This window comes from Ochotona curzoniae, unplaced genomic scaffold (genome assembly GCF_017591425.1).
Source record: "Ochotona curzoniae isolate NIBS_2020 unplaced genomic scaffold, NIBS_Ocur_1.0 contig_3432, whole genome shotgun sequence".
Lineage (NCBI taxonomy): Eukaryota > Metazoa > Chordata > Mammalia > Lagomorpha > Ochotonidae > Ochotona > Ochotona curzoniae.
This window is the reverse complement of record NW_024465859.1, coordinates 20,414,910-20,437,107: the sequence shown is the minus strand read 5'-3', so window position 1 is coordinate 20,437,107 and position 22,198 is coordinate 20,414,910. Positions and strand designations below refer to the sequence as shown.

Here is a 22,198-nt window from a genome sequence, read left to right as displayed (position 1 = left end):
ACAACTTCTAAGGAGCCCCGGTTGAGTTTGCCATCACAGGCCACACAGGAGCAGGGCAGAGTGGCGGTGGGGAGGGAACAGGAAAAGGGTGAACAATGTGTACAGCAGGTGCACAGCTTCTGGCTGCCGCTCTCCAGGTGGCCTGTGAGCGCCAGGGTAGGCCAGGAGCTGGTGCAGGTGCCCGTGGCATGGAAGCAATGGAGGGAGAGGGGAACAGGCGTCTTGCTGCTCCTTCCTTCCCAGTGCCCATGGCAGACATTGCTAGTCAAACCTGAGGTGTCATTCATCAGGATTCCATTGCTCCCTCCCACGGAGTCCACTCGGTGCTTGGCCTCCTGCGGTCCAGCTGCCAGCACTGGCCTGGAACTGGAGGGCCTGTGTGTATGGGAACATCCCTGCCTGAGGCTGAAGGGGGAGCACTTGGAGATGTGACGTGGACAGGGCAAGGGCATGGAACGGGTCCAGAGGGCTTTTCGGCCTGGAGATAATGGGGCCCAGGGTGGGCCAGGAGGAGACGGTGTGAGTGGGAGGCCACGGATGGAAACAAGGAAGCTGGGTGCTGAATCAGTGGGTCAGAGGCAGGAGGCTGCCTGGGGAGGTAGTGAGCTCTCCATTCCTGGAGGTATGCAAGGCAGGGGAGAGTGTGGCAAGGTGCTGGCAGGAAGCTTGCAGAAGCCACCGATCCTCACCTCTGGGCAGGAGGAGAGAGAAGCAGGTGGTGTTGGGTTGCCTCTTCTGGGGAAGGGAGGGACAGCGGTGGCCAGAGGGACACAGAACTGTGACGTGTGTCCGTGAGTGTGTGTGTGCGGACTTCATGAGGAGGGGCACACAGCACAGAATTGTCTTAGCGGTAGAGCTGAGAGGGAGCCAGAGTTGGCTCGTTGCCGGGAGAGTCAGGAGGCAGATGTGACAGTATCCTGGACACGTGCTTGGTGACCGCGCCTCCTTGAGTATGTGGTCACACACAGACGGGCAAGTGACTGCCCGCTGGGCCCCTCTTGGATCCCACAGCTGCAAGCTGAAGTGGAGACAGCGCCACCCTCTGGTAGTCACGGAATTGCACTGCAGGCCCAGTGCCGGAATCTTCTTGGGGCCTCCTGGACAGTTTCTATGAGATCGGCTTTTGCTTCCTCAGTGGTGCAGTCCTCCTTTGCTTGGCACCGGGTCCTGAGGCCGAGAGGAGCGAGGCCCCGGCTGGTGGGGGGGGCGGGGCAGCAGGGTCTGGCCGGGTCGTGGAGCAGGGGGATCTGGGACTGGTCTCCGGAGCAGACCTGGTCCTGGGGCGGACACTGGGGTCCGTGGGGGAGTGCCCACAGCACCTGTCCTGGTGTCCGGGCCAAGGTGCGCCCGTCTGCACTTTGTCTTCATTTTTTTTTTTTTTGTTAAAAAAAATAGTTCTCTCCCCCCTCCCTTCCCCTGGCCGTGCTTGGTGGCCCCGTCTCCTCCCCTGGGGCTAAGGGGGCAGAGGGGAGGGGAGGGCGCTGGGGGCTGGGCGGATGTGGGAGGGTGAGTCTTCAGGCCATGCTCTTCTACTGGATGCCCCGGAAGAGGCACATGGCGAAGACCATGACGCACAGCTGTGGAGAAAGCAGAGGTCAGCCTGACGGTAGGCAGGCAGGTGGGTACCGTGACCCTGCACTGGGCTGCCCATCCCACCCCAGGGTTACCACTCCAGGAAGGACTCAAAACATGGACCCATGGGTGCAGATCCAGCTCCCTGACTCGCCAGCAGGGACCCTGACACAGCGCTTCCCTTCTCTGTCTGAGGAGGCAGCGAGGCACAGAGAGGTCACTCAACTGACCAAGGTCACACAGCACATGGTGGGAGAGGGAAGGAGGCAGTTAGGGTTCCAGTTTGGGCATTCGGAGCCCAGAGCCCATGCTCATCACTACTTGTGTAGTTCGCAGGGCACTGTGAGTGACACGCATGGCAGTTCTCTAATGTTGCAATAACATGTCGCTTAATAAAAAGTGACCCACATTGTGAATAGGCAGGATGGCTGCAACCCCCTCAGCCCACTGGCTCTGTCCTGGATATCTGACAAGAACCCTAGAAGTGAGATCAACAGAGACCCCGATTCAGGGACAACCTTCCGACCACAGAGGTCGCTGCCCCTCAGGCCAGGCAGGTAGGAATGCACATTCCCACTCTTTCTCCCACAAAATCGCACAATAGGAAACCAAGCAAGGTGCCTTGATGTGGCCATGTGCTCAAAGGATGGCGAGCTGAGGACCAGGCTCCCTTCATGGCCCTGTGAGCCAGGGGCATGCTGGGGACCCTCTGTGGCGGGGCAGAGCTCCTTGCTGGCCTGGGAGGTACTGGGCTATGCTGTGTTCCAGTCGCCCCAGGGCAGCACGCCACCTGGTGGTGACTGTGAAGTCTGCAGCAGCTTGCCTTGGGAGAGGTGCGCTGGGACCCCCCCAGGGAAAGAGGCTAGGACTGCCACTGTGAGGGTCCCACGTCCCACCCTAAGCACTGAGCGTCCACCCAGAGAAGGGGACTACCTGGAATCAGTGGCTGCAGCCCCTGCCCCCTCTGCCAAGGCACATTTTTAATGTGGAGCTGGGAAAGTGGAGGGGCACTCTTAGGGCCTCCCAAGTGTCACCTGTCGGGGATACCAGGGTGATCCAGCAGCTGACCATCCACAGTGCCCACAGGCGGGGGGATTGGGAGGCTTGGGGGTACAGGCCATGGGGAGAGGGGTTCTGCCCCAGGCTGCACATGAGGCTCCCTGCTCCTGTAGCAGCAGAAGTGGGGGTCCCCACCTACCTCAATGGCCAGGACCCCGATGGCCAGGGCTCCAGCCAGGTAGACATAGGTCTCGAAGGCATTGAGGATGACTGTGTAGCAGCCCTGCGGGGGAAGGGCCAGAGGTGAAGCAGCAGCTGGGGGGTAGGGCAGGCTCAGAGGGCAGTGTAAGAAACAGGGTGTGTGGCAAGCGGCCCTGGAACTCAGATGGTACGGGGTCTGCCTGCCAAGAGCCTCTTAGGATGGGACAGTGGGGAGGAGGTGGGACAGAGGCAGCCCACAGACCCTGCCATCCGACAGCCTCACCACCAGCTGCTAGGGCAAGGCCAAAAGCTGCCAGCTGCAGAGCATGCCTGCCTGATGTCACAACGACAGGGACAGAGATCTTGGGAAATTCTCTACAAACTTCTGTGAGCAGATCCCCAGCAGGGGCAGGTGTCTGAGCTCTTTCTCTCTGTCTCACTCTTCCACACGTAACCTCAAAGGGAACATGCAAGGCATTGGGTCCTTTCCTGAGCACCTGGTTGACCTGGTCACACATGGTACCTGGAGGGACGGGCAGGTTTGGGAGGCCTCGCTCGGCCTGCACCTGCCACAGTGCACCTGGGCCCTACCCATTCCATCCCAACCACAGACCACAGCACCAAATGGCCTTCAGGCCCCTAGACTTCCCGGGGTGGGTATTGAGACACCCTGCTGGGGGCTGGTGAGGGATGGGGCAGAATGGATGGCCACCACCACCCTCACTTAGGTGCTCTCCCTGCATATGGTCACTGCAGCACTCAGTGGTGAGTGGAGGTGGGGGGAGCAGCAACCAATAGGCTTACCTGCCTTTGACCTACAGGAAGGGAGGCAAAGAACTGCAGCCCCAGCACCCACAGGAGGAGGGGAAGCGGGGTCTGCCCTGAGCCGTCCGTACTCCCTGGGGCTCTACTGCAAAATGCAGGGAGCTGGGTATCAGCAGGGCCTACTCTGCCTTAGTGGGCCTGGGCCTGTTCAGAGCCCACCCCTGGATAGCCCTTCACTCCCTCTGCCTGCCCCCTTCCCCCCTAGTAAACAGAAGCTGCTCCAACACACAACGCATGGCTGATCAGCACCCCCATGAAGTAGCTTACAGGGAGCACCTCCTCCTGACCTTGGTAACCAGTGGCCAAGGTAGTCATCTCAGAGCCAGTCCGTGACCATGCGAGCCCTGGGCCACCTGCCACCCTGCTTTCCCCTACTTGGGTCCATGATCTCAGGGCAATGCCATGGCCTCTGGCCAGTCCTGTCCAGGTCACAGCGACACCTTCCATGCAATTCCAGGGGAGTGCCACCACCACCCTCCCAGCCAGGTACCTGCTGGTTAAGAAAAGGGCTTCTTCCCAGGAGGCACTCCTCCCTACTCAGCAGGACCCCGTCCCGGGCCTGGGGCTCCCGGCGGCAGCACGCTTCGGGCACATCATCACTGTCCACGCTCAGGAGTCGGAACACCGATGCAACCTTGAAGTCCTCGGGCCCGTTGACCCCACAGCAGCCGAACTAGAAGAGCAAAGAGAAGGCATGGGAGTGGGGGGAGGGGAGGAGCCGCCCCGGCACAGGAGAACTGAGCCCCTCCAAAGACCCCAACGGGGCTGAGGGTCTGGCTTTGCCTGCCCTTCCTGTATGACCCTGGAGAAGCCACTCAACTTCTCCAAGCCATCCATGGCAGTGGCAATTCCTACCTTAACATGCACTTGGTAAGTGCCCAAGAAACTGTTACTATGTTACCATAGCTTGGGAGACCCCAGCCAGGGTAACCAAACAGGTTGCACCCCAACTTCAAGCTATAATCCACTGTCAGGGTTGCCTGGCATGCAGGGTGGATGAGGGCTGTGGTCGATTGCTGATGTCTGGTACAGGCGTGGGAACAGGGAGGAGCAGGTGCCCTGGGCCAGGCAGCTCCAAATGGTCACTCACCGTGATCATGACCGAGTTCCAGGTGGCAGAGAAGATGTCTGTGTCATTGTTGCCCTGGTAGTGTTTGGTGAGCTCCTTGGTGAAGAACTCGCGGGTGAGCTGGTGGCAGAGGGTGAGTGGCTGAGACCGGGCAGCTGGGTGCAGCCCCTCACCCATGTGCCCTCCTGCCATCTGCTCTAGATTGGGGAGTGGGAGCACCCACTCGGTGTGCACCCCTGATGCCTGAGGCAAGGGTCCCCTGTAGCTTTTCTCAGCGGGGAAGGGGGGCTGTCTTGGACTTGAACCATGGTTCCCAGAGTTGTTTTTATAAGATACTCCCGCTCACCAAATATTTTCCTGAAGACTGACCATCCTTTGTCTGGCTGACTGGGCCCCACTCTCTGCCCACAGCCAGATGCCTCCACCCATCCCCACCTCTGTCCCCCAGGACAGCTCCCTTGCCCCTCCTGAGCCCAGGCTATCACTGAGGGGCTGGGAACCTGGGCACTCCTGGGAGAAGGTTAACTCAGTAGAGGTTGGGGACCCTGGCATCAGGGGGGCATGGATGGAGTCAGGGGCCACGTTGTGCCAAGAGAACAGTGTGGATGCCAGGGTCGGGGACACAGCCTGGGCATCCAATGCTTTGGCAGTGCAGATTCGTAAAGGTCTCCTGGAACCTTCTAGAAAAGCCTTTGCAGAAAGAGGCTGGCTGTGCTGTTGGTCATGATATGGGTTGCACACACTGGATGAGGGAGTCTGCCAGCCCTGAGACCCTCTGAAGAAGGGTGGGGCTCGCAGGTGCTAGTAAGAGGGGCAGAGCCTGGGGCACTGGTGCTTACGTTTTCCCTGAAGATGAAGGCTAGGATGGCTGCGGAGAGCTCTGCCAGGAAGATAATCAGGATGAACAGAAAGAACTGAAACGAGAGGAGGTGGGTTCCTGAGTGCCCGGCCTGGCCATGGGGTAGGGGTGGGGGGAAACACGCCTCCCTTTGTGCCACAGTCTGGGCCAGCATCCCACTTCACTGCCACAAGCCAGATGATCTTCATGTAAGTCACATCCACAGGCCACCCTTAGAACAGGCCTGCTGTCTGTACTTGACCATGATGCTACAGTCCCCACGGTCTCATTTCATCAGGCTGCCCTACTCCCGGGCTGGGTGGCCGCTGCGTGTCGAGTCCTCCACCTCTCCAGCTGCTCCTCTCTGGGGACAGTGATGGAGACTTCTGGCAGAGGCCCTGGCACATCCGCTGGGCTGGTGATATGTGCTCCCTCAGCTCCACTGCAGGAGACCTTTGCCACAAGCCCTCCTACCCGCTACCCGCTCACTGGGAGTTGGGATGAGGTACTTGCACGGTTCTCAACCACAAGTGAGGCAAATGACACAAGCATCATGTATCTGAGGAGCCCAGCACTCTGGGGGGGGGGGGCACATGCATGAGATCTGTAGTGACTGAGTGTGGTTTTGATGAATGGAAGAAGACAAGATGCTTTGTCTAAGGTTGGCAGCTGCGGGTGGCTCGGATGGCTGCTGAGAACACAGAGAAAGCACACTGTTGTGCCCGGGCACTGGTACTGGCAAGTGTATCCCTGCAAAACCTTAGCAGCACCCCCGGGCTGAGGCCTGACCACCCAGGCCTGGGAACTTTCTGGGCAGCCTACGGGGTGTGGGGAAACAGGGGCTTTTAGCAGCAGCCTCTTTCCCACTCACTGCTGGGGGCTGTGACTCTAAGCAGTTGCGCTTTGCCTGAGCTGGCATAACTACTTGATGCATACTAGAATATGCTGATGCCAGGGCAGTCTCTTAGCACCATGCTATCCCCAAAACCCCAGAACCTCAGGCTGAAGGTTCCCCGATGGCCTGGGGCCTCTCTTGTGAGTCAGTGCCGAGTTCTAGAAGTTAAGTGGTGGATCCCATAGCCCTGAACCCCCAGAGTCAGGCTTTTCCTAACACTTGGTGCCACTTTCTCTCTGTCCCTTCCTTCCGGGGCTCTCCACAGAGCACTGGCTCTGTGTCAGGCACAGTATCCACTACTGACAAGCAGACACATGCAGGCAGACACAGTGCCAGGGTGCATGGGGTGGAGCGTTGTGGAAGGGACAGGAGGGGGGCAACTTATGGCTTCCCTAGAGGAAGCAGGGACACAGACTTCCCTGCCATTGCTGCCACGTGGGAGAGGGGCTCCCCTAGCACACTGGCTGAGAGGTGTTCTGAGTGTGTGAGAGCACATGACACAGGGAGGTTTACTGGCATGCCCCCCACAGTGGCAACAGTGCCACCCTGCCAACCCCCAGGCTGCTTCACAGTGTGAGGACTGGAGGAGCTCCCCTATAAGTTGTCCGACCTGGAGCTGGTCTAACCTCATCCCATTGGTCCGAGACGCCATTTGGTAGCAATTCTTTCTGAACATCCAACTTACTTGGGGACACCAGCTCAGGGTGGACACCGCGGTTTCACTCCCCCCCACCCCAGGGAGCATTTCCACACTCTTCCAGCCTGCTGCCTAGGAGCAGTGTCTGCTTTCAGGTCTCTTTCTAATTAGCCCTTCTCCGGCGACATGCCCCATGCCCAACTCAGTTGAGTCATCTCCCTCACCAAGGCGGGCATCTCAGGATGACTGTCACGGAGTGCTGCTTGGGACCCCTTTATCCCCTACTGACGTGCTGACTTGGGTCCCCAGTAATTCAGCTCTGATCTAGCTCCCTTCTGATGCATCTTGGGAGGCAGCACAAGATGGCCCAAGTGCTTGGGCCCTGGGCCACTCAGAGGAGAGACCTGGAGGAGTTCCGGGCTCCTGGCCCCAGTCCTGGCTATTGTGAGCATTTGGGGAGTGAATTAGTAGATACAAAGTTCTTTCTCTCATTCTGACTTTCAAATAGAGTTTAAAAAATCAATAAACACTTAAAAAAATACGTTCAGCCCTTTTTACCATGTCCTTCCCAACTTTGCATGTCTTCACTACAACATACTTTAAAAATTGCTGGGGTCCGTGTGATGGGTGTGGAAGACAGGAAGGTGTGAAGAGTATTGTTCCATTGCAGGCAGGGCTGCCAGGAACTTCCCGCTGTTTGGGATGTCTCTAGGACCACCTGAATGAGCTCTGCCTCTCTTTGCATGGACACCCAGCGACCCCACTGAGAATTCTATAATCTATTTAGGCATTGTCTGCCTCTGCGGAGTTAATATTTACTTGGAAGTTGATGTTGCTGATACTGTTTTAGCCAAAGGGCCTTTTATTCTTGCTGTCCCCAGGCGTAGTGGGAACCTATGCTTAGGGTTTTCCCTCCCCCATTGACCATATGCTAATCAAGGGTGTTCTGTCCCCAGGTGTAAGTGGGAATCTATTCTTTCCCTCTTTCTTTGATCTTTAGGTCCCTCCTCTGTGAAGTCTTTCCTTCCTTAACTGACACAAGAATGAGGATTGTAGTAGGAATGTGTTACTGATTGATACGCACCATCTATTGAGAACTTTTTCCTAACCACGGGCACCAGGATGAATAACTTCCTGGCCTAAGGTGAAACAAATGGCAGAGTTATCTTTAGAAACACCCACTTGACCATGACGGATAGAGTCTGAGCCAGAGTTTGACTGATTTTGTATAAATAAAGCGGACAGCTTTTGTGCATTGTCCATTATGATCATGAAATCCTAGTGGTCCGTCTTTCTTTGTGCCTCATCCACGCACCCCTTGTGAGTTCCAAACTCAGCTGGAGCTGGACTCCAGCAAAAAATTCAACTATTTAAATAAACTGGATGCAAAGCATCATAACTATACTCAAAGGAGAGCAAATCAGGAGAAAGAGTTACCACAAAAGTTCAGCTGGACTTGCCTATTGGCCACGGATGCTGGGAAATCGATCCACAGGATCCAGTCTGGAAATGTATCCTCCCGCATGGACATCAGCAAGGAATGTGCTCCCACGGCTCAGACTGTCCTAGGGCCTCAGGTTTTGCAGCCTCAGAAAGGGACAGGGAGGCTCCGGGAGCCCCTAGCTCCCAGCTTGCTCTTCTCTCAGCCAACATTCCTGCCGTGTCTAACACTGTTCTTCCTCAGCCACTCTCAACACAGGCCAAGCCTCCCTCCTTGCTTCTTGGAGCCTCCACACCCTTCTCTTGCTGGATTCAGGTGGAGAAACTTAAGTGCATCTTACATTCTAGGTGGCAACCATTTTTGGAAACCTTCTAGAAACCACTGTGCCTCTCTCCAGCAGCTGTATTTTCCCACACTCCATTGTCTAGACACACTCACAGCACACCTGTAGCCACTTCACACACAACACACACATGCACACTTTACATGTGCTGCACTGTGTGCATTCTCACCCCATACATGTGTGTGCATACACACATAAGGCACAGTGCTTTAACACAGCATGCTCACACAGCATACGTACACACACACACACACACACACACACACACACACACACACACACACACACACACACCATGACATAGCATTATGCACATGATTTTAGGAGAATTTTAGCCCATCTGGATTTGTTCCAGGCTAGAAGCCTGCGACCCCCTTAGCCTAGGAGACAGGATGCTCTAATCTGCACCGCGACCTCAAGTGAGCAGCTGCCATGCTTCAAAGGGGACAGGGAGAAGAGCTGGGCAGAGGCAAGGAGAGGGCAGGACAGAGGCATCGCATGGGGCAGGGGTGGACATGGTGAGACTGGAGACGGGGATGGGGAGACGCGGAGCTACAGAAACACCTGAAAACTGAGGAGAGATAAAGGGAAGGAGATGACAAAGGGGCTGGGGAAAGTCAGCAGCCAGGTCAGACCTCCCGCACGAGGACACAGGGCCGACTTGGTGCCGTTCCAGAGCCTGGCTGTGTCCTGTAGCGCATAGGGACTGAGGTCTTGTTCAGCCAGCTGGCAGGCTTGCTACAAGCCTCTTAAGCCAAGGCCCCTGCCTGCTCCCTGCCAACAGTGCCGGCTTGGCTTCCTGTCTAGGCTTCAGATCCTGGCTCATTAGCCATGGATAAGCCCCCCGGGACCAGGGTGTGGCAGGGAAAAGGACGATTTGCAGTGTCAGGATCCCAGGACTTCAAGTTCCCCTCCAAGCTCCCCAGCCAAGACGCTTCAGTGCCCTGAGCCTCCACCAGGGGGTACACGTGTCTTTCCAATGTGTCCATAGGAAAAGTTCACAGGTTGATGTTGCTAGGAAGTGGGGCGTCCCCAAGCTCCCTGGCCGCTCATTTCACAGCCCATTTCACTTCCTCTCAGGATGTGCAGCATCTCACTGGGCTAGGGGCGAGGGCCGGGCCGTGTGTTCTCATCTTAGCCACATCTCTGCTTCCCAGCAGTCCCTAGCTGGGCCATGTCACCCAGGCATTGGTTGCCAGGAGGCACCATCTTTCCCTCTCCATCAGGCTCAGAGAGGTCAAGAAACTAGTCTGGAGCTACCCAGCTAGAGGGGAGGGGCAGGTACACGCTCAGAATCAGGTCTGCCCGCCACTATGGTGTCATCACCTCTGTTCCCCCAGCCTCAGGCCATCCACCCCTGCCCCATCCACCCCACCGTGCATCTTCTGTGCCCTGGACAACAGTTCAAGTTTATTTAATAAGTAAGCAGCCTTCAGAGACGGGCCCTTTCTCTACTCTAGAACTGAATGTGTGACGGCAGGCGCTGCATCCACCAGCAGTCTCAGCGATGCTACTAAGGGGGCAGGTATTACAGTCTTGGCAGGCAAACAAAAGAGCCTTGGGGCCAATGTCAATGGCTCAGGACCTGGCTGTTCACAACCTGCAGGTCAAGGTCAGTCTCCAGCTGGGGCTAGAAACGGAACCCTCCTCCAAAGAAGGCTTGAAGTCAAGGTTGGGGGCTCCCTGTTGCCGGAGGGCAGCTCAATGGCTCTCACTGTAGCCTAGAGCATGCATCACTCAAAGGCCCTGACATGAAGCAAAGTACAGAGGGCAAGAGGAAGGGCCGCTGCATGACCATTCCCACAGGCATGGTGGTGGCAGGGTCATGACCCAAGATTTCAGCTCCACCCCCTAAGCCATAGACTTCCCATGGGGCTCTGGGCTGGACACACTGATCCTAGTCTCTTTTGCCATCCATAGTCCTCTCTGCACCCCTAGTACGAGGTTCCTGAACCAAAGCAAGCAGCCCCACTCCACACCATGCCCACTGCCCAGCCCTCCCACCCCGGAGCACCCATGGGTGCGCATGGGGGCATGGATACTCACAAACAGAAGCAGACACTTGTTCTCACGCACAGCCCCGCAGCAGCCCAGGAAACCGAGCAGGAACAGCAGACCCCCCATGGCCAGGAGGATGTAGGCGCCAGTGATGAGCAGGGGGTTGGCTGCCACGATCTCCCGGAAGCCCGTGGGATCCACCAGGACCCAGATGCCGACGCCCAGCAGGCAGGCCCCGCCCAGCTGCTCGTGAGGGGAGGAGGGGATGTGGGGGGTGGGAATGGGAGGGAGAAAGAGCAGACACGGAGGTCAAAGGTCAGGCAACATGGATGGGACAGAGGCCCAGCACTGGGCAGGGGCTCCCTTAGCAAGGTGAGTCACAGTCCCAGCAGTGGTTTTAGTTGGTCTGGAATTTGGGGGGGTACTCTTTCCTCAGAGCCCAGTTTCTGGGCTACACCCCACCTCAGCTGTTCATGGAACAGATTGGTTGCATAGAACTCAGCACTGCGGGGCCTCAAGTCCTCTGATTCTACACTGAGGCCCAGAAAAGGCTCCCAGATGGCTGGAGGTCACACAGCGAGTGACCAGGGAGCCTGGAGGGACACTTGAGAGACGCCCATGACCTTCACTGAAGACGCTGGCCTGTCCGGTCCACACAGTGACTAGCAGAGCCGGCAAGTCACCCCAGGCTCTCACCAGAAGAGCAAGGGTGGGCCTCACGGGCCTCCGCGCCCCACGCCTCGCTCTTCTCTGCACCAGGGCAGCCGATACACACAAGAGGCTGTGCTACTCATTAGCTGTATGATCTTGGGCAAGTGGCTTCACCTCTCTGAGCTTCAGACTTCTCACATTTTAAAGGACAATCCAATGGGGCACCTTCTGAGGAAGGGAGGCCAGAAGGCACATGGACATGATTAACCAATGTCAGCCAGTCTCCATTCTGGGTTTCTGGGGTGCAGACAAGGACTGGAAGTGGTCATGTCACAAGGAAACTTAAAGGTTAATACCAAAGGGATCTGAGGTTGGGAGCCACAGAGGGGTCTGAGATTGGGAGCAACGGAGGCACCTGCAAGCTGTGCTGGACAGCCGCTGAGCCGTGACATCACCGAAGACCCTGGTCAACTGAGCAAGGAATTGCATGACTTGGGAGACAGTTTGGGGTGCCGTCAAGGCATGGAAAAGAGGCAAGGAGCCCAGAGGGGCCCTGGGTGGTGCAGCAGGGAGAGAGAAGGGCAGACTGCAGGAGTGGCCAATGACCAGTCCAGGTAGTCACCTGCTGTGCTGAGTTTGTCTCCTCCCCACACAGAAAACCTGCTCCTCCACATTGCTGTAGGATGATTGAGGGTTCAACAAGTGTATGCTAAATTCTGCTGCTTCAAAGGGGGCTCAGACACAGGCTAAGGTGGCCCTGGGCTGTGGGGCTGCTGGGGCTGGAGGAGGAATGGGCTTATCTGAATCATGCTGAGGGCCAAACAGAGGACTTGGGTCTAAAATTCAAGTCCTCAGTGCTCCTGGCTCTTTTTAGGGTAGCAAGCATATATGGAAGGGGCTAGATTGTCTAATTCATAGGCGGATGCCTGCATCCCTTAGAGGAGAGCTGGGTTCCTGTCCCAGCTCTGCTCCCAATTCCAGTGCCCTAGGAGGCAGCAGGGATATCAAGAAATTAACTAACTGGAGTCCCTGCCACTCCCACGGGATACCTGGAGGGATTCCCCAACTCCTGGCTTCAGCTTGGTCCAGTCCCAGATGCTGTGAGCCTCTGGGCGGGGGGTCGGGTGGGTGGGGGGAATCAGTGATTGGGAACATTCTCTTTCTCTTGCAAGATAATAGAAATTCATAAAAATGTTTTTAAAAATATAAGAGAGAAGGGTGAATCAGGGCCAGAGAGGGAGGCCTCTGTTCTCGCCCAGGCGTGGACCCTGCAGGACATCAGTAGCACTGAGTATTATTAAATCTGAAAGACTGACTCAGAGTCAGGAGAGTCCACAGTTCTGCCCCTGGGAGGCTGCCCAGGCCTGAGCAGAACCTTCCAGAAGGTTCTGGGCCCCTGGGTGTACCTGTCGCTTCCTACCGTGTGTGACCTACAGGCTGGCTAGAAAAAGGGCTTGACCTTGTGTGCCACAGTGCAGTAGGCTCTCAGTAACCTACTCTGGCTTACTCTCCCAAGCACCTTCTGAGGTCAGCCACCTGTTGAGGCCCTGAGAGGGGAGCTGGATGGAAACTTCCTTGGCTTTGTTTGGATGCCCTCCTGGCCCAGCGAGGTTGCTAAGTCAGCAGCCTCATTGCTCAGCCTCTGCAGCTCTGGATGAGGCAAACGTAGCCGTGGTGTGGGAAGCTGGGGGAGGTATCTTCCCTCTGGATGGCCCCACCCCTCTTCTCCACCCCCTCTGCCTGTCAGGAGTTACATCCCATGATGGCATCCCCGACTTTTCACAGGGCATGTCCAGCCCCAGCTCTGTGGGACACTGGTGGGCTCTTGGGAGTGCGGTGGCCACCGTGGGGCACTCCTTGTCTTTTTAAGTTCTGCCTCCAGTGCTGCTGGCTCTGGTCCTGCCCCAGATCTACAGCCCACAGGAGTATTTTCAAGGCAGAAGAAGCCATGTCTGTCCAGCAGGGAGCCTGGGGCAACCCAGGGATACTCACAAATATGAAGAAATTAAAAACAAACATCAGGTACTTCATGCAGCTCAGACAGTCGCCCTCCATGGTGCTCCACCTGTGATACACAAAGACACCTCAGCATCTCCATGCTGGGGACCTTGCCCAGAAATACAGCTGCCATCCTGACCCTCTCCAGAGAGGTCCCGGCAGCCACTCTTGGGGAACAGGAGAGCTGAGAATTTGCCTTGGCATGTGGGGGTGGCGATGGGTTCCATGCGGGTGGAGGAAGCAGAGGTTAGGCTGGATCCTGCCTGCTTCGGTATATACATTGGCTGCATGGTATTTGCTGTGGGACCCTGAGCAAACTGACTTGCCCACTTGAAGCTGGAGAGGAAAGCTGACTCTTCCTCCAGGAAGAGCAGAGATGGACTGAGAGCTTGGTCAGAGGCCCAGCATGGTGTCCAGACTGGTGGTGGTGGCAGCTCACAGACGGCAGGTGTGATGAGCCTTCTGCCTGTCCATCTGGGAGATGTGAATACGCAGGCTCAGCACCTCAGGCCACAAGCTGGGATCAGAACCCAGGCCCAACACACTTCCCTGCATGCACCCTCCAGCCACAGGGCTGACCACGCTGGCCCCAGGTGCCAGTCAGGTGGGTGTGGTCAGGAAAGGAATAGACATGACCAGGAAGTGGAGCTCACCAGGCCCTCCAACCCAAGACCTCCCCATCCCTGCTTAAATGGGTGCCCAAGGCAGGGAGGTGGTACATTTTTTAACACAGTGCTGTCCAGCCAGTATTAACTAAGCACCTTATAGCATGCCTGGCACTATCTCGCAAACCCAGCCCCCAAGGGAGAGAAGGCACCCACACTTTCTTCATCATTGCTCAGGGCTGGGAGTAGCAATCCGTGACAGATGCAACACCTGAGACCCAGAGGACAACAATGTGCCCCTGTCCCATGGTCATCAAGGCTGGGTAGGGCTGGCCTCCTAGCCAGTCCTGAGTTCCCTTTGGATGTGCCATTAGGGTAGGACTTGCAGCAAAGCATGGGGGAGGATGGATTCGGGGAGATGGTGCCTCTTTGAGTTCTGCAGCTGCTATGTCCTCCCACGGGCCACAGCTGGACTCAATTTCATCCCCAAAGTCGGGTGAGTGAGTCTGTGAGGCTTATTTATTAATACCATCATAAACATTGTGCTAACATCATAAGCATTATTGTAATATTGGAGACATTAAACATCACATTGCACCCGAGACACAACTATTCTCAGTCAATTTCAAATAAATCAGAGAGCTGGGAGATGTGGTGTGGTCTGTTAAGCTGCAGTTACAACACAGATATCTCCGGTTAATGCGCTAGTTCGAGTCCCAGCTGCCCTGCTTCCCATCTAGTTTCTTGCTAATGTGCCTTGGAGGGCAGTGGGAGATGGCCCAGGCGCTTGGGCCTCTGCCACCCACATGAGAGACCTGATGGAGTTCCTGGCTCCAGCTGGCTCCAGGCTCCAGATGGAGAGCCTGGCCCAGCTCTGGCTTTTCTGGCATTTGGGGAGTGAACTGTGGATGGGAGATCTCTCTCTTTCTGTCTCTTTTTTTTGGGCAATCTACCTTTCAAATAAGTAAATAAATAAATAACTCTTTTTAGAAACAACAACCATAGCAGCCCGTGTTTGAGGAGCCAGGTGCAGTGTCACTTGCTTGGTGTATATCATCTCAATTCCTGCAACAACCAGGGAGACAGAAGACAGAAGACCAGAGGGGCTGAGGACTTTGCCCAAGGCCACACAGCTTGTAGGAAGCAGTGTCAGAGCTCCTGGGTACATGGTGGGCACTCAGTCTCCTTTGCCCAAGAACCAACACCCCCTTCAGTAAGCCAAGACAATTCCCCCTCCCAGAAGCATGGCCGAGGCCTCGCTGTCCCTCCTCCTATGGCCTCCACCAGTGACCCTGCAGTCTGCCCAGCAGCCAACCTGGGAAGGGCAGTGGCCATGACAGCACTCAGGGGCCCTGGAGGGGGGCTGACAGGCATACTTGGCATTTGCTTGAGGTACTGGCCTCTGGCCCCTGGGGTGGAAATGGGGCAGGGCTTTGTTCCCAGGAGGGCCCCTTCCCCTTGGCACTGTGCAGCCGCAGGGAGGACACTGTGGAAGAAGAGCTTAGCAGGTGGTGTACCAGCAGGGCCACCCTATCTGGGGACAACACCCCTTCCCTCCCCTCCCCTCCCCTCCCCTCCCCTCCCCTCCCCTTCCCTTCCCTTCCCTTTCTTTCGTCCATTCTTTCTTCCTCCCTCCCTCCCTCCCTTCCTTCCTTCCTTCTTCCCTTTCTTTCTTTCTTTCTTTCTTTCTTTCTTTCTTTCTTTCTTTCTTTCTTTCTTTCTTCCTTCCTTCCTTCCTTCCTTCCTTCCTTCCTTCCTTCCTTCCTTCCTTCCTTCCTTCCTTCCTTTCTTTCTTTCTTTCTTTCTTTCTTTCTTTCTTTCTTTCTTTCTTTCTTTCTTTCTTTCCTTCTTCCTCCCTTGCTTCCTTCCTTCCTTCCTTCCTTCCTTCCCTCCCTCCCTCCCTCCCTTCCTTTCTTTCTCTCTCTCTTTCAGAAGTGGACATCGAGGCACTGAGGCACTCAGCGATGAATGCAAGGCCACATATCAAGCAAATCATGGTGTGACCTTGACCCAGTGTCCTGAAGATTTTTGCTTGAATTGGAGAGGGACAGAAGGAGAACAGGCCAAGCTTTTGCCTTGTGAGTCACTGCTGTGTGACCTTGGACATGCCTGATCACTCTCTGATCTCTGTGTCTGTAAAATGACAGAGCAGGGATCTGGGAACCTGTCCATTTTCTCCTTGGGGCTCTGAGTGACACTGGGGCCGTGGGAAGGCAGAGTAACACCAGGCTGGAGAGGCCCCGCTGACCTCCCTGCTGCCTGCCTGGGCACAGCTTGTCTCCAGGGTAGGATCCTGTGTTTGCTGCTTCTGGCTGTTGAGCAATTAAGGAGCAACACAGATAGCAGCTCCCAAAGGGGCTCCTGGATTTATTACGTCCCACAGTCAAGTCATTGCAAGCTGAGCTTGCGATGAAAGGAGATGCCGCTCCTGCACCTCCGGGGAGCAGCCCCTAGCCACCTCCAAGGAGGGAAGAGGAAGACAGAATGTGGAGTTGAGTGGTCCAGCTTGAGGGCAGCTGGGTGAGTGGGAGCTGGGGGCGCAGGCTCCTCTGCGGCCTCTGAGCTGTGTTCCTGAAGGCGCAGGAGACCCAATCACGGAGCATGCCACGAGGCAGCTAACGCCAACACCAGCAAGCCCCAGCGGGTGCATCTTGCTCCTTAGTGTGTGCCAGGGAATGCAGCAGCCCAGTAAGGTCCCCTCCAAACTCCTGGAGATAGGGAATGCCACTGCATTCTTCAGGGGAGAGAAGTGAGACCTGGGGAGCTGCGGTCACTCATCCAAGGTTCCACAGACAAGTACCCCAGCCAGATCTTGGACCTCCTCCTCTCTGACTCTGTGGCTGCATTCTAATCAGGATTTTCACTGCATGCCAATATTCTTGCACATTTAACCTCCTGCAAGGCACAGTGCATCCTCACACTGCCCTGCCACTCTAGGTCCCACTGGCCACAGGGACAGCCTCCTGGTTCATCATTCCAGGTCATCATCCTGGACACTGCCAGGCTGAAGTGAACAGAAAAATCCTCCCCAGCTCCCCCCTGCCACCCCCGCCACCCACAGAGGACTTCTGAAGGTAGAGACACATTTTCACAGCCCATTGGACAGACCAGAATGACAGACACATGGACATCCAACTGCTGCCTGGATCTGGATACTAGTTCCGCCTCCTCATAGAACCTTCTATAAACTAAGTTATCACTAAACAATTCTGCTTTAATTTTCTAAAGAGGAAGTGAACTTGAAGAAACTCCAGAAAGGGGGACGGGCAGGGGGCTGAGAAGAACTCTGAGCCGTCAGAGAGAACTTCCATTTGTTGGTTCACTCCCCAAATGGCCACAATGGCCAGAGCTAAGCTGATCTAAAGCCAGAACCAGGAGCTTCCTCCAGGTCTCCCACATAACCACAGGGTTCCAAGGACTTGAGCCATCCTCTGTTTTTTCCAGGCCATAAACAGGGAGCTGGATAGGAAGTGGAGCAGGTGGGACTTGAACTGGCACCCATAGGTACTGACCATGGGTAGAAGATTAGCCTACTATGCTATGGTACTGACCTCTGTTCTCAGTATTTCAATTTATGGCTCAGAAATGAACCCATTATCATAGGCCAGATTAACAGGGAAGTATCAGGCTAAGTGTCTTCGGTTTGGAGGCAATTAAGCTGCATTTCTCAGAAGTGGTGGCCATGGGACCAAGGCTCTGGAGAAGCCTTGCTGAGACAGTGCTCTTAGGTGGGCAAGAACCTTAAACCCTGGAGCCCAGAGATATGGAAGGGAGAGTCAAGTCACAGAGAAACTGACTCATTGCGACGTCCACTCCCTACGTGAGGGCATGAAGGGGCTGAGGTCCTGCCTGCCCTTCCATGTCACAGCGGCTGTCCGGGGAGGTCCCCGGGGAGGCCCCCGAGGAGGGAGGGCCCTGGATCTTCCCTGGGTTGTTGGTGGGGGGTTCCTCATGATCTCTAGACTCCTGCTCAGCCTGTCACAGCATGGACAGTCCTGCACTTAACAGGCATTAATCAAACAACCCCAGATGCGCCCACCTGTCCCCAGTGTAACAAGGGCCAAGGAGTATGCAGACTTGGAGGGAATCCCAGGGAACCTTGACTCAGAGGCCACTACTTGTCTGAGCACCAACCTAGATCCAGTCCTTGGCGACTTACGCCACTGGCATAACAATAGCAGACGCGCCAAGACACTCATATCCTGGCCATATCTGAGTGCCTGGGTTCAAGTCCCAGCCCTGCTCCTGGCCCCAACTTCCTGCGAATACAGGCCTTGGCAGGTGGTGATCAGGTCTCTGGTACTCATGTGGGAGACCTGGATGGAGTTCCTGGCTGTTGCGGCCATTTAGAGAGTGACCCCCCGCATCCGCCATCTCTGCCTTTAAAATAACAAAACACCTTATACATAAAAATCAGCAAAGAAACAAAAGAAGGTCTTGTTGAAGTAAGGTCAGGAGGCTTTGATCAACACCCTCATGGTTCTGGTCATGGGCACAGTTGTGCTCCGAGAGGTGCCTGCCCCCAACAGTTCCCCCATACATATAAGCCAGAGGAAATGAATGAGTCTGTGCATGAATGGATGAATGCATAGTGGGAAGAGAGGAAACAGACAGCAAAGGAGAGAGTTAGACCAAGCCAGTCAGAAGGGGAGAGGAAGGCAGAGCAAGAGGCAGTGCCATGAGAGGCGGAGGGGCAGACGGGCCCCTCAGGCAGGCCGGAGGGGCTCCGAGAGGGCAGAGGCGAGGTGACTGTGGATTGATCACCTGGGCAGCAGTTCAGGCGTCAGCAGGATGCGGTCTCACAGCCAGCGAGGCTCGTGTCTGCTTCTTTGGTCAGCCCAGTTTGTCCTAGAAAGGAAAATCTTCAATTACTCCCACAGATCAATACAAAGTGGTGGATGAAACCTGCCACCCCTCCCATCCCACCCCCAAAGCACACGCCCAGGGACCAGGTCTTGCTCATCGCAACCCATTAGAACTAATGAAAACCTCTCAGCACCTGGGGACACTCCAGCTGGGGCGGTCCACCGTGGTGCCCACCTCTGCCCATGAGGGTACCCTAACTGGGACAACGGGGCAAGCTACATCGCCATGATGTGTGTGGTTTCTGGCTATAGCTGTTTTTATGTTAACCTGGTTGCACAGGACCAGGGAGCTGGAGGAGATGGTGGGCTGATTTGCAACACCCCTCCCTGGAAACCCCAATGCTTGGAAGAGAGGAATTTGAAGCTGGAGAGGTTCCTTGGTTTGGCATGGGATTTACCAGAAGGTTCTCTGACAGGGCTGCTGCCAGCCATGGGAATCAGAGTTTCAAAAGTCAAACGAGCCCATATGGAGATTCGTGTTCCAGCACACCTGAAGGGGATTCCCCCACCAGATCTGCTTCAATACTGTTTTGTGAGAAAATCCCCGGGAACACACATGGCCCAGGGATCAGGGACTGTGCTAGGTGTTCATATAGCGGAGGAACAGGGACATTTCCAGATCTCAAGACACCTGCCTATTCAGAGTCCTTCCCATTCAAGTGCAAGTTAGCCTGGGGTCAGTGAAGGGGCAGTGGGTAAAAACGTCCTCTTCATTCACCCCTTCTCTCTCCTTTTCTTTTCATATCCATTCATCTTCCAATCTAATCCACCCACTCATCCATCCATCCTCCCACCATCCATCTATCATCCACCCACTATTCATCCATCCACCCACCCACCACCCACCCACATCTCATCCACCCATCCTCCCACCATCCATCCATCTATCCATCCATCCATTCACCCACCCACACATCTCATCCATCCATCTACCCACCATCCATCCATCCATCCTCCCACTCACCCACAATCTCATCCATCCATCCATCCACCCACACATCTTATCCCTCCACTCATCCAACCATCCATCTTCCTATTCCCCTTTCTCTCCCTCCCTGCATTCACCTGTTGACCCATGAAATACTCATTTGAGGAATACTGTGTTCCTACTATGACTAGGAGCCACATCAGGAAATACAGATGCAAGTGGGCATTTTCTATTAGTGGTGACAGGATGTCAGAGGAGATAAAGGCAGCACATGTGATTGAACATGGTTGAAGATCCAGAGAGAGAAAACCCACTCTACTGGTGCAGTTCTGGTGGTAGTGAAGAAGATGATGGTGAAGGAAGTCTTTGGAGAGAGTAGCGGTGGAAAGGGGCACATGAGCAGACAGTAAGAGGAACCTCCCTTCTGCCCCGAGAGTTTGCTGTGGCCTAGGAGCTGGAAGCTCCACCTGGCCTAAGCATGCACACAGGGCAGGCTCTGCTGCAGCCACCTGCTCTGGCACTGTGTGTACCAGCTTCGGACATGGTATGCATTATACCTTGAGGGTGCACTTCTTGCCTCATCTCCACAGGGACAGGAGTTCTCCACAGATACACAGCCTGTCCAGTAAACGATGGATCCAACCCAGGGGCCAGAACCACTAAATAGCTGTGTCCTCCTGAATCCACTGGACAGTTTCTTGGTAGCTGAATTACTGACCCATTTTTAAAAGATTTATTTATTTTTATTAGAAAGCCAGATATAGAGAGAGGAGGAGAGACAGAGAGGAAGATCTTTCATCCAATGATTCACTCCCCAAGCAGCTGCAACAGCCGGAACTGAGCTGATCTGAAGCCAAGAGCTCGGAGCCTCTTCCAGGTCTCCCATGTGGTTGGAGGAGCCCAAGACTTTGGGCCATCCTCGACTGCTTTCCCAAGCCACAAGCAGGGAACTGGATGGGAAGCAGGGCTGCCAGGATCAGAACTGGCGCCCATATGGATCCTGGTGCATGCAAGGCAAGGACCCCAGCCACTAGCCTACTGTGCTGGGCGTTATGACCCATTTTACAAACAGAAACAGGCTTGGGGAAGCAAAACCAAGCAGCCTCCAGAGACTCACAAGTTGCTTCTAGAACCCCAGGTAACAAGCAGAAAAGCAGTGCTGGGACCAAGGCTGGGGAGGGAGATAGGGAAGAAGCCAAGAAGTCTTAGAAGCCCGGCCTGGAGCAGGACATGCCCGGCAGGTGCACCCTGGAAGGGGCCGAGAAGCCTCCTGAGGTCCAGGTGAGCTCTAGAAACTTTGGGCTGCACCTTCATCCAGGGATGATTCATGGCAAGATGAAGCCTCCTCAGACCCCCTCCAAGCGGGGGGCAAATCTCCACAGCCTCAGGGATGGTATCCCCAAGGTGCAGGCCAGAGGCTGTACTCTGCCATCCCACCCCAGGACTCTAGGCAACAGGTAGAGGTCATGGCTTCCATTACCCTACCTCCACTCCATCCCAGTTCTGGGTCCCCAGTGTCACCAACCTTTCCCTTCTTCTCCTGTCCTGCTTGGAGAGGGGCCCCATCCCATGCCTGGCTCATGCTTGTTCCAGATAAGGACAACCTGGGAAATGCCTGTGACATTCACACCCATTCCCCATCTCTGCTCCTTCTGCAGTGCCCAGGACTGTGCATGCCTGGATAGCCCCAAACCAAGATCCAGATAGCAAAGTGATGGGGTCCCAGAATCAACCATGGACCAGCCTCTGCTGCTCACCCCATGCATCCTCTTGCTTAATCCTGACCCAGCAGACTGTTAGGACCTCATTGTACAGATGAGGAAACTGAAGGCCAGAGATGGTCATGAACAGGTCCAAGTTTATGTACCTGATTAGTACCAGGGCTGCAGATCCGAGTTCCACACCAGACTGGTCCACATGGCTGGATAGCAGGGAGGGTGCCACAAAGAGGGGCTTGGTCTTCACTCCAAGCTGTGACCTCAATGAGCCAGTCAGCCAGCCAGCAAGCTCCTCCCCTGAGCCAGAGGGAAAGTCTGGGTGGGGAGGGGGATGACCCAGTCCTGCCTTCCCCTGACAGATGGGAGCCCTGAGGCCCAGAGAGGGGTCGGGCTAAGGCCGGAGGTCGCGCCGCGCCTCAGGGCTCCCCGCAGCAGGCTCCCGCCTGGGCCAGACAACTGTATTAATCTCCCCCTTCCCGTTGTCCCAGATGGTGGCTCGGCCCCATCTGCAGGGAGCCGAGGTCCAGGAGGACTCTCTGATTAAGCTTCACAGCTTTGTTCATAAATCACTCGTCTTGCTTTCTCTGCCCCCAGCCTCAAGGCATGCTTTCTGGA

At 55.6% G+C, this 22,198-nt stretch overlaps 1 protein-coding gene across 1 annotated transcript; it reads right to left on the bottom strand.

The window, feature by feature from the left end:
* Nucleotides 1-1,529: 1,529 nt before the first annotated feature.
* TSPAN18 (tetraspanin 18) lies at nucleotides 1,530-14,708 on the bottom strand. Its single transcript, XM_040980148.1, has 7 exons — nucleotides 13,462-14,708; nucleotides 10,867-11,061; nucleotides 5,506-5,580; nucleotides 4,688-4,786; nucleotides 4,088-4,270; nucleotides 2,771-2,854; nucleotides 1,530-1,577 (listed from the first exon to the last, which is right to left on the bottom strand). The coding sequence occupies exons 1-7, from the start codon at nucleotides 13,522-13,524 to the stop codon at nucleotides 1,530-1,532; spliced, it is 747 nt and encodes a 248-aa protein (XP_040836082.1). The 5' UTR covers nucleotides 13,525-14,708.
* Between the last annotated feature and the right edge of the window lie 7,490 nt (nucleotides 14,709-22,198).